Source organism: Talaromyces proteolyticus, assembly GCF_021365285.1.
Source record: "Talaromyces proteolyticus strain PMI_201 chromosome Unknown BGW36scaffold_9, whole genome shotgun sequence".
NCBI classification, from domain to species: domain Eukaryota; kingdom Fungi; phylum Ascomycota; class Eurotiomycetes; order Eurotiales; family Trichocomaceae; genus Talaromyces; species Talaromyces proteolyticus.
The window spans coordinates 1,935,545-1,947,030 of record NW_025764285.1 but is presented as its reverse complement, the minus strand read 5'-3'; the positions used below and the strand labels follow the sequence as shown (position 1 = coordinate 1,947,030).

General features: G+C 47.1%; 5 protein-coding genes across 5 annotated transcripts; 2 read left to right on the top strand and 3 right to left on the bottom strand.

The window, feature by feature from the left end:
• Positions 1-1,194: 1,194 nt before the first annotated feature.
• Positions 1,195-2,194, bottom strand: BGW36DRAFT_430268 (uncharacterized protein; the record flags this gene model as incomplete). Its single annotated transcript, XM_046220822.1, has 2 exons — positions 1,195-1,220; positions 1,273-2,194. 2 exons carry the CDS (start codon positions 2,192-2,194, stop codon positions 1,195-1,197), a joined length of 948 nt encoding a protein of 315 aa, XP_046069920.1.
• A 1,331-nt stretch (positions 2,195-3,525) lies between these two features.
• BGW36DRAFT_399364 (uncharacterized protein) lies at positions 3,526-4,017 on the top strand (the record flags this gene model as incomplete). The annotated part of the gene is made up of 1 exon (XM_046218512.1): positions 3,526-4,017. The coding sequence occupies one exon, from the start codon at positions 3,526-3,528 to the stop codon at positions 4,015-4,017; it is 492 nt and encodes a 163-aa protein (XP_046069919.1).
• Positions 4,018-5,130: 1,113 nt separating this feature from the next.
• On the bottom strand, positions 5,131-6,858 carry BGW36DRAFT_346269 (high-affinity nicotinic acid transporter-like protein; the record flags this gene model as incomplete). The annotated part of the gene is made up of 4 exons (XM_046213219.1): positions 5,131-5,612; positions 5,669-5,880; positions 5,926-6,647; positions 6,703-6,858. 4 exons carry the CDS (start codon positions 6,856-6,858, stop codon positions 5,281-5,283), a joined length of 1,422 nt encoding a protein of 473 aa, XP_046069918.1. The 3' UTR covers positions 5,131-5,280.
• Positions 6,859-7,261: 403 nt separating this feature from the next.
• BGW36DRAFT_384598 (fungal-specific transcription factor domain-containing protein) lies at positions 7,262-9,715 on the bottom strand. The gene is made up of 4 exons (XM_046216810.1): positions 9,594-9,715; positions 9,504-9,525; positions 9,363-9,446; positions 7,262-9,313 (listed from the first exon to the last, which is right to left on the bottom strand). Exons 1-4 carry the CDS (start codon positions 9,653-9,655, stop codon positions 7,421-7,423), a joined length of 2,061 nt encoding a protein of 686 aa, XP_046069917.1. The 5' UTR covers positions 9,656-9,715; the 3' UTR covers positions 7,262-7,420.
• A 328-nt stretch (positions 9,716-10,043) lies between these two features.
• BGW36DRAFT_362060 (uncharacterized protein) lies at positions 10,044-10,967 on the top strand (the record flags this gene model as incomplete). The annotated part of the gene is made up of 1 exon (XM_046214336.1): positions 10,044-10,967. One exon carries the CDS (start codon positions 10,044-10,046, stop codon positions 10,965-10,967), a length of 924 nt encoding a protein of 307 aa, XP_046069916.1.
• Between the last annotated feature and the right edge of the window lie 519 nt (positions 10,968-11,486).

The window sequence follows — 11,486 nt, the reverse complement described above, 5'->3', positions numbered from 1 at the left end:
CTCACAACATCGAAACAAACATCTAGTTTAACGACAATGACGATCAGTACCACGTGGTCGACTACCACATATTTTCCTTGGACAATATTATAGCATTGTCCCGACCGATGCAGATGCCCTTGGGATTTCAGATAAATGTGGGCTTCCGACGCTGCCACGAGGAACGGAAGACACTATCTCTATATCCCAGCGCGAGACAATGAAGGGATTTTTAGGATCAGGGTTGCAGTTGGCGAGAAACCATTGGGTCCATTCGCGCCTGAGAAAGACCCGAGCGCGGCCAGTTTCAGCATTGATCTGGCTAGCTTTGTCGATGATGACGGGAAGCTTCAATGTTACTTGTGTTTTGGTGGGTTGTGGGGAGGACAACTGCAGTATTATCAAAAAAGATCAAAAACTCGTAACCCCCTTTTCATGCGACAAAATAAGGCCCTCGGGAGCACTTTGGCGCTGAAGGTGTATGCGCTTGGTCCGTGTGCTAGGGCTCAGCAATAACATGTTGTCTTTCCGGTCCACGAAATTCAGTCCTAGACCCAGATAGTAATCAGCCTATTTTAGCAGATGATCATGGTCGTCGCTTTTTGAGGCTGCACGGATCGACAAGTACGATGGTACGTACTACTTTTCCTACTCGATGGGCCATACACATTATCTTATGCATGCGACCGGTTCACCGCCGCTGGGATCTCTTGTATATCGGGGTAGAATATTGGGGCCAGTTCTAGGATGGACAACACATCGCTCGATTGTACGGTTCCAACCGCGATGGTTTCTATTCTATCACGAGTGTGAGTTAAGCAATGGAGTTGATCATCTGCAGAGTGTCAAGATGAGAGAAATCATGTATGACACTGAAGGGATGACGAGTCTGGCAAGCCCTCAACGAATAAATTACAAATAATAATTAAATCTTGAAACGATCATGACTTCGAGATATTCCACCTTACACCTTCATAGCAGGGCAAAGACATTGTTTTGATAAACCATGCGGGGACGTGAGCGCAGCTGTACTTCTGGAGGCGTAATTCTGTGTTTGTGAAACCCCAGCCCATTATAGCCAGCTTAAAATACGATCGTTTTGTCGCTGATATCAAGCGCCTGCATAAAACCGAATCGTCGAGATGATTGACCGTGTTGTTAGGGTTAGTCTGCTGACAGATCATTCAAAATGCTAGCTCGCAGAATATAATATATTTACGAATTGTATACCAAGCCAAATTCTTGAGAAGCTCATGTCAGCGATCGAAATTATGTTTGAGTGTCAAGACTCACTTCGAGAGGGCGACTTCCAGTATTCAGTAAAGCCCTCATTTCTTTGTTTTCCCCGAAATCCAACCGTAAATAACGATACATCTGTATATCTGGAAGGAATTGTTATCGCCTTCCATGGTCCATATTCACCAACTTTCGTTGTGACGTTGCGAAAAATGCCATCTGTTTCATGTTGGCGCGAAACATACACGGATTCTGTAGTGTCGTCTCCCAGTTCTTCCATATTTAATATCTCTCTTGCCTTTCCATTTGTGATAACCACACAGGAAGATTGAGCAACATTGGGGTCGTAAAAGGGTTGATAAGCCACGACAGTGAGGTGGATACGCGGTGCCATGTCCCATTTTTTCCAGAAGAAAAGCTCCAGCTCGCATTGGCGAAACCGGCTGCCCCAGCGTTTGATGTAAGAGATGTAATGGTTTTCAGCATCTGCTGCGAGCATTTGACGAGAAAAAGCGGTTTTCAAGTCCTGTGCCTCAGGACCCTTTGCTCCGCCGAGCTCTGGCGTTAAAATGTAACATTCTACCGGTTCTCTCCAGTCAAGGCAGCTCTTTGCTATGCTTCCAAGGCGCTTGGCTTCTTCGATGTCGCCGTTGAAAATACTGTCCATTCTCAGCCGTGCCATCAAGACTTTGGTTTTTGAGACGAAGACGATAAAATCATCACAGGTGAAACAAGTAAAGGGAGTTCTGTCGAGATATGGATAATCGGCGTGCATGACGAATGGCTCGTCTTCTTTCCAAGACCGAAGAATCGCTTGATTTGGGCCAGGCAGACAGTATGCATCCAGCTCCTTGTCGCCTCTGGTACAGAGTCCTTCGTCGGGCTCGACGAGGATAAAATCTGTAGGGCGGCTGGGTAGCTGTTTCTGCATGTTGGGAGGAGTTCGTAGAGAACTGGATGCAGAGCTTTGGAGAGTCATTGTGATCAGTCGCAGAATGAGCTTTCAAATGTTATGGTGGCGATATAAAGGCGAGAAAATTTCAGTCCTCATAGCCATAGGCAAAATTAAGCAAAATACATGAAAATAAAGTCGCTGTGTGTCAAAGCCAGTAAATGGCTAGACTGGTTGCGGTCAACATATTACACCGTTTGCTGGTGTGTTTGTATGAGGTGACTCAAGCGCCACACATAGTCAGAAGAGACGTCAACTACACAGCAACTTTTCAACCTTCAACTTTTCATGCCTTTGTAAATTATAACCGCGACTTGATGATCACATCACTGAGCACTATTGCCTTCATACACCGCCCAGACTTTAGAGACATAACGACTGGAGCCTTCAGCATTGAATGTGTTGTGTAGCATTATCAACTCTATAGACTACTTAACATACTTTATCAATTCTCTGTTTACACAAGCTGCACCCACGAGAAAATCTGGTCCCAGGACTTCCTCGTACTGCAGCATGACGTTTGCCAACCATTCAGTATATATGCCAGCATACAGCTTTGGTCGTATTCCGAGTATAGACTTACAATGCAGGTTGTCGAGATGGAAAGCTCGGGGGTGCTTGATCCAAGGCTGGGGCTCAGCGTGGAAGCAGTGTTATTAATAAAGAAAAGAAAGGCGCTATCGTCCTTCCTGTTCACCTTGCAGAAGATAGTGTCATCACGTGCAAATTCTTTGTCGTCGCCTGGCAAAGCCCAATCGCGTTGCCACGGTATGCAAGTTCTTCGACGTTCATTCTGCTGATCCTGCAATAAGACGACGGGTTGATACACATCAATTGATATCACGTCAACATCAAACTTACACGACAACGCTGGTTTCAATTAGAGTAGGCAAGCGCGGCTGTGAGGCTCGGGCCTCAGGCAATTAAATTGCTTTGACATGCATGATCGCAGAAACGGAGCCTGCACCCCACTGCCAGTCCCGATCCGGCGTTCTGATAGGCCGCTAAATCCGGGGTACCTTGTCCGGCATCCACCTGACTGGAGCCAGGACCGGCTGACGTCAAGGGCGACCGCCGGCCAATCAGCGTGGCAGCCGGCGCGGGTCCCCCCACGCAGCGCTAAAAGGGCAAAAACCGGTGAATGAAACGGTCGCAAAGCCTCACGTTCTGTTTTTCTCCCTCCTTTCCTTTCCGCAACATGGAACGCATTCACACCACTGCTGCTGCCACTACCCTCCATCACCATGCAATGAGCTACTGTCGCGCCGTGCCTTGAGGTCTTGCTTTCGTCCTCTCTATCGTGGCTTCAACTGCGAGCTGCATCATACACCACCCAGCCAAGCACGCACACATCACAAATGTCCTCTGCGCCTTCGAGTGGGTCAGCCCTGACCAGGCAGTCCTCCCGCAGCAACGACCTCCCCTCCTTGTGCCCCTCCTCCGCCGCCACCTCGCATCGTCCTTTCTCCTTCATCAGATCTGCTTCTTTTAACAAGCCGCGTCCTCTCACGACCTCGCCGATTCCGGAAATCGAGAAGGAGCCGATTTTCGACGAGATCCGCGATTGCGACGAGGCCCCCTACCCGCAGAACAACATCAAGCCCCTCTCGGCCGCTGGACGCTCGCGGTCCGAGGGCAACACCAAAAAGTCGCTTGCCAACAGTCAGTCGAATGGCAATAGCATATCCCTGCCCCATAGGCACAAATGGCTGAATAAGCTGGATCCTCGCTGCGACACCAAGTTGCTCGAGGAGCAGAGAAAGAAGGTTGAACGCGAGGAGCGAGAGAGGAGGAAGAGGAAGGAGGAAGAGGGCATGCTCGGAGATCTGATGCCCAAATGGGTGGAATGAGGGAGCGGATTGATCTGTTCCGATTTCGATGATCTGGATTGTGGTTTGACTCTTCTATTCTCCTTTTTTTCTTTGCCTCTCGCTGGCTGCTGTCGATTTTGTTTTCAATTTCGTTTCCTGCATGTCTTTCGGTGTTTACAGTTGATCCTACGGTTGCTATGATATCCCATGTCTGCTAGTCATGCATTGCTTTTCCTTATTCAGCCCAGCTTTTGCGTACGCTTTTTGGATGGACACTCGATTAGATTAATGATGATCAGCGAGAATAACAATCGATACATCAATTGATTTTGGTCGCAATGCGGTTAAGCAATAAACAGTCTTCTACTGACAGGTCTATTACATAGGGGGGATGAAGATTTATATTTTCGAGTTTTCTCTAACCTTTCAATTTTCGGTACGGAGTATAATTTATATCTTATTATCTCCTAGTCTAAGAGCCCCGATGGCTTCAAGATAGGATATCAAATTTCGACTAGAGTCAAGGTGAGGTGCGAATTGGGGGCCAAATTCATGCGATTTAAATTTCAATAGTTATTTGAGTAGATAGTTGATCACCACTAATTTCTTAAAAAGACAATTAGATCTACTGTAGAAGAAAGCATTACTCAGTCATGCTAGAGATAAAGCGACTTTCAGTGTATAATGTTGAATCTTTATGTATGAAAGAATCGATATGCCGGATGCTGTCTATGATCGCCCGATTGACAAATTTTAAATACTTATGGCAAAATTAGGGAAGCGGATGGAAGCCTTTCGAAGTGATAATTCGTTTTTAAAGTAGATTCATTAAGTTCGCTGACTGGATTCGGGAGTCGTATCAGATGATCCTAATAACGTACAATGGCTCAGGTATGATTTTCACCCATTTCTGTATAATAACACGCGACAGAATTAATTTATCATATAATGTCAAAATACATGAGATTGAAATACTCAATATATGATTACCCCTTCACTATCTAAGACACAGCCATGATGGAGCGGAAAATGCTAATAGACAACTTTTACTGACATCTCACAGGGGTGTCCAGTCACGAAGAGTGCCTTCCCGGCCACAGGCTCGCCGCCCTTACGAGCCTCACGAACTAGACCGGGACAGGCACCCACGATCTCCCCTGTGACTATCTATGTAACAAGTCTGATATCTGTTAAGGCAGCATGCATGATTCTCGGTATATATTTCGTTCCAGCACGCCTAGACTGCGGACTTCATTTCAGATCTCATTACAAAACGCAATTAAAAACACGCGTTACAGTAACTCAGAGAATATACATGGAATCAAGGCTCATATCTCCCTCAAGACCATTTGTAGTAGCTCCTTCAGCGATAAGCTTTGCCTTCTTTGAATTCCTGCGTCTAAGCAGAAGCCAACAGGCACCATACAGGAAGGCAGCAACAACCGTTAAACCGGCCGAGATGGCATTGCCCATGACATACCGTGGGCCCTGCTGACTGGGATATAATTGGGAGGATACTAAAGCTGATACGTTTGCAATAGAATAAGCCAACGGCATCCCGATCGCTCGTTTGGCATCTGGGGACAGATTTGTCGCTATCCAAGTTACAGCCAGCGTGGAAATGGGAAAGAGCCCTAAGGAGGAGTTAGACCGGGGATTGATGAATCAGTGAGGTAGACATAAAACCAACCTAGGACAAGGACGAACATCCCGGCATATCCAGCATGTGCGTTTTCCGTTCCTACGCATATAAGATATCCAACTGCTACCGGAACACAGCATCCCATGATGAATGCTCCACGTTTCCTGAGCTTGTCGGACATATAAACCTGAATAACCAGAGATATAGCACCAAGGACATAGACCGGGATAGTCATATAGTTGACGCGAAGGGAAGCATATCTATTCCTATTAGTCAGATTCGACAGTTTCAGAATGGGTAGTTACCCAAGACCAGCAATAATAGTAGGCAAGAAAACACCGAATCCATTGATGGCGACGGAGGATGTAAAAAATGCAATGCCGAGAAGATAGACAAATGGGTCTGTCAGGGCGATTTTAATCCATTTACGGTCGAACTTTTCATCTCCTCTATGGATCATATCTCGTTCTCTTTTCAAACGCATAGTCTCTTTCTCTTCTGCATTCAAAAACCATGCTGTTTCCGCCGAGCTTGGGAGGAAAATGAAAGCAATACCACCAATAACAACCGTAATGCAGAACTCGACAATAAATAGCCATCTCCAGGCCGCAAGTCCATTTCTATTTCCCATAAGTTGAATAGCGTAGGCAAAAAGCCCGCCGAATGCGCCCGAGATGCAGGCGGAGAGATTTGTTGTCATAATACGCTTCCCTGCTACCTCCCGAGGGTAGATAGTAGAAAAAAGATAGGCAAAGCCCTGGGCGAGGCCAGCTTCGCAGGCGTTCAAGAGCATGCGAACGACGATAGCCTGAGCGTAATTTTGAATAAATGCAGTCCCAAGCGTGCATAAGCTCCATGTAGCTAGAGAAGCCCCGAGGGCTTTATTAGCGCCAAAACGTCGGACTGCAAGAACCCAGGGGACTTCGAATAAGATCGTGCAGACACTTGACAGTGTGTTAATATTACCAAACTCGCCGCCCACGAGCCCCAGGTCGGTATCAAGGCCGAATACCACGGCATTTCCAAGCTGATCCGATCAATTGTTAGCAGACAAACCCTTAGGAAATCAAGGCTTCACTCACGTTGTTTCGGTCTAAGGTGGACAAAACGAGGAACACAACCGACACTGGTAAGAGATATTTGTCAAACTTTCTCAAAACAGCAGCTTCTTTCTCCGGGTCTACGTAGATGATTGTGCCGGCCCCTTCATGCTCGTCAAGGGCGTCGGTGTCGACCATAGGTGGCTTCCTAAGCCCGTCTATTGCCTGTTCTGACTTCATTATGGTGCCTCTAACGAGGGAAAATTGTCCCAGAGAATATCAACTTGTAGATTCTTGATTAGCGCAAGTAGTCTGCGAGACACTAGTTAGATATCATGTCGTGAGGCATGTCTATATACTCCATGGGTTCGTATGTTAGGACATCTGAGCGGCGGTGTTTATGGTTTGACTTTGGACATCTGATGATAAGGAAGTCGACGTCGACAGCATTCCTATACCTGAATTACGTGCATGTTTGACGCAGTTGATATCCACGATTGTAGATAGAGTTAACCTAGTTATAGATATGGGGATAAGCCAATGACATGCCGGCGATATCAATTGATAGGAGATAAGTCATCGGGATATTCCGAAGCTATGACCCTCGCAACCCGCCTAATAATGATACATTAATGTGGGATTCTAGCTATAAACTTGTTTGCTAGCGTTCGATTTGGGCGATGAGGCCAAATTAAATCACAGTAAGAGATGGCCTGGCCTCGAAAGCCTCCACAGATAATATAACTATACTAATTCACTTCTAGAATATATGGGACCCCGGATTAATTCCTCCTGACAAATGATGGGGTACTATATCACTCTCGTCCATGTCAGGGAAATCAGGCCATTGTGCGGCCGAACTGAGCATCTCGCTGAGTGCAAAGTTATTGTTCGACAACATGCTCGACATATCATTGTTCTGGTTCATTATGGCCATCCCGCCACGGGATGGCTGCAGCTGTTGTAGCAAATCTCTCACTTGTGCCTCAAATTCCACTCTGCTTTGCCGTACTTTCTCGGCATCGTTAGTAAGTAGCCAGTCGACTGTTGCTGAGGAAAGGGTCTCAAAGGCGTCCCGACAACCTACAGCCCCCGGAAAGTTCTCTGACATGGCAGAGAGTGTTGAAGCGCAGGCCTGAAGCGTAGAAATATTATCTCTAAGCGGATGCGTGTCTCGTATCTCTTTTGAATACCAAAGACCATAGATAACCCCCAGGCCAGCCATGAAGAGAGTATGGACCGACTTCCATAATATGTCAATTTTCCCTTCTCGCTGTAAAAACTTGATGCTTATAATTAGCTTACACGAGGCTTCAAAAGATATCAATAGTTCTTCCGTCGATAGAAGTGAGATTGAATTCGGCCGATAAAGGAGAAGAATGGAACTATTATAAATGGTATCCCAGAATGCCTGGCAAGCAAATATAGAGTCTGGGTGAGCTTTACTGGGTGGTGGAATCGTAATATACCATTCCTGAAGTCTGGGTTGAATATCCTTGATCCAATCAGAGTAGTTTGGTGTCGGATAGGCAATTGTTGGGGTCCAAGATTGGCTATTTTGCACATGTTTAATTTCAGACTCCAATTTTGACATGATGATTAAATGGTTGTGAGCTCTTTGACTGTGGATGTCGAACTCGTTGAGCTGATAAGATGCCATGCATGGGTCAGGAAGCTGGACATGCGTGCTCTCGTCAGTAATACCAACGGGGCGGCCGAGCGTGATGCTTAAAAGACGATCCAGCTGGTAAGTAGAGTACCATAAACGGCGGCGTTCCTGCAGTAAGCTTGGATCCATATCTAAAACCTCAGTTTCCCAATGCAGACCGATATCAATACATAAACGGAGAGCATTTCCGGTCAGATGCCATAAACTTCCCCAAGAAGGGCATCGGGCGACAAATTGACATAATAAAAGTATAGCACGGACAGTCTCAAGATCACTCCTTGAGTATGTAATAACTTTCTCGATTAGACCGACTGCCGAACGAAAACAGCCCTCTCTTTGTGTCGACCGACCACCAGATGGACTAGGGACATCGCAGAGGGCGATGGCGACAATCATGAAGGCCGTGAAAATATCTTTTTCGAACGCCCGATCCGAAGATGAGTGATCGCTCATGTAGAGATAGGCACTTTTAAAGGCGTCATCGACTTGTGCCCGATCCACTATCGGCAGATGTGGAGAGCGGAACTGGAAGTAGACCTGGGCAAGATGATCTGCGACATGGCGCGGCGGGAGAGAAGCCTCTGGTACTGGAGCTGGACCTGATAGAGAAGTTTCATAGGCTTCGTTCTCAGAAAATAGAGGGGTTTGTAGGTTGTCGACATGGATAGCTGCCATCACGAGTCGGGCAAGCGTTATGCCGCCACTTTGCCCCAAAAACCTCGGCTGTCTTGAAGGCTCAACGACGACATTCTTAACGCTCTTGACCAAATCCTGGAATTGTTGTGAACCCGCTTCAGAGGCCACAGTTCTTCCAAGAAGGGAGCTACCAGATCCGTCACTAGCGGGTGTGCTTGTTTCAAGTGCAGGAGCGTGTCCCCCACTGTGACTGGCTGAACTGGACTGACTCAACGTTCTGAGAGTTTGAACTTCGTGAGTTAATGTCTCGACCTGCATCTCTAAATGAGACACGTAGTTACGGGGTATCTAGAGGGGTTTAGTTACGTGTAATGGGGTTAGGTCGCAGTGAACCCACCTCAGCTCGTTTCCCAGAGTGATACGTCAAGCACGGGACATGTGCACTTTCGCAATTGGAACAATTCGGGTATTTCTGATCACACTACACGTGCCAAGCTGTTAGTGGTATGATATTCAGACTGGGGAATGTGGTCTTTACTCTCTGCTTCCTCCGACGGCACCTATGCCCAGTCAGCCCGAAATGTCCGACACCCCTTAATCTACAACGCAGACATCATCTTTAACTCACCTCTGACAAGCAGTCATACCTTTCATAACATGTGTATTGCGCGTGACTGCTGTATTCGACATCAAGTTTCGAAACAAATTGGTGATAATGAAGATGTTTCGAGAGCGCCGCAGAAATTCGGCAGCCCCGCCCCCTCAGGTTATCTCTGATCGGGATTTTCCGATGGCGATAAGGGCTCCCACTCCCCGCAAATATTCGCAACTTTCCGAACATATTAAGGGTCAGAGACCTGATTCTAGTTCAGCGAGAATCCGACGACAGTTGAATCGGCATGACATGAAGAGCCTATCCTTAGACACAGTCAAGGAATAGACTTTACTATTAAAATGGCCTGGCTGCACTTTGCCAACCCTTTTTCTTTTTTGTTTCAAGTCACATATCGATATTCCCGACTTCAATTGCGATTGTCACCTTGTTCGTACATTACAAGAGAGAATTTTGGACGCAAATATGCAACGTTTCCACCTTACCGCCACTGGGCACAATATCAACTATCTTCCCCAATACATTGCAGAACGGCATGGTTTCTTCCAAGAGCAGGGACTCGACGCCACCTTCTCAATACCCCAGCCCTGGGATGGCGTGCTGGATGATCTTGCTGAAGGCACAGCTGACAGTGCACTTGGCGGTATCTGGGTCCCGACAATGTACCATAATCGGGTGACGAACTACACAGTTTTCGCGCAAATCGCGAATCGCTGTCCTCTCGCTCTCATAAAGCGAGGCCCTAGTCAAGACTTCAAGCTGGCCGATGTGGCCGGGGCCACGGTGCTGATGAAATCAGGCGGCGGGGCTAGCGTTGGTCTTTTTTTCAAGATGCTACTGCGCGAAAACAGCATCGACCCGAAGTCGGTGGACTATATCCAAGATCTCGACGGCGTGATGCTGGGAAACCTGTTCCAAGGCGGTATGGGTGATTATTTTGTAACCGATATCCTCTCTGCTCGCACCATGGCGGATCGTAATCCCAACGTCTCGGTTGCGATGGAGATGGTCTCGCAAGGCGATGTGCCTTGGAGCGTGTATTACCGGGAAACCGCAACGATCACGGATGAGGTACTCGATAAGCAGAAGCGGTTCTTAGCGGCCCTTGCTAAGGGCATCGACTGGGTGCTCCAGCGTGACGCAGAATCGTTTAAAAATGAACTGGCCGAACTGTTTCCCACGGTGCCAGTCCAGGTCGCCGTGGATGTGACCAACACATTTCGTCACAACAGTATGTGGACATCTCCTCTTATACCTCGCGGGGGATTCGACCGGTGGCAGCTAGGGCTCGTTGGGGCCCGCCTCGTCAAAGATCCTCTTGCATACGAAACGCTGATCAACGATGTACCTGTGCTTGCAGCGTTGAAGGCCAAAAGTGATCAGTCATAAAGGAATGTTTGATACGAAGGTTAGCCCATTAGACGCTGTAGCTAGCCCTAGCATAGGTAGAACCCATAGTTCAATGCATCATCGCGCAGGGCCTTCTCCAAATAGCCACCTATTCCCAGAACTTGAATAACCTGGTACCGATGCGGTGGATATCAATTGTGTTGATAGATGGGGGTACACACCGCTCTAATATGCAATATCATCTAGGTGACGCAAAATTCCCTTCTCTTAGCAAAAGCAAAAAATCTAGATCCTAGTAACAGACTCCCTTTTTTTCGCGCAATTCAATGTCCCTCATAGATGTCGAGAGGCTCTCCTTGCCAATCCTCTCCTAAAGTTCGCTCTCAAAATACGAAGGTCTTATGACAGCAATCAAGGAAAACTCGGAGAATACAAATTCCCTAATAAAGTCAATCCTGAATTCCAGTGTTGATTTTGACGATGATGGTTCCAAACGTGAGCTGCTTCTAAACTGGATTTCTAATGTTGGAAACTTCATGACACCCAAGTTATTGGAAG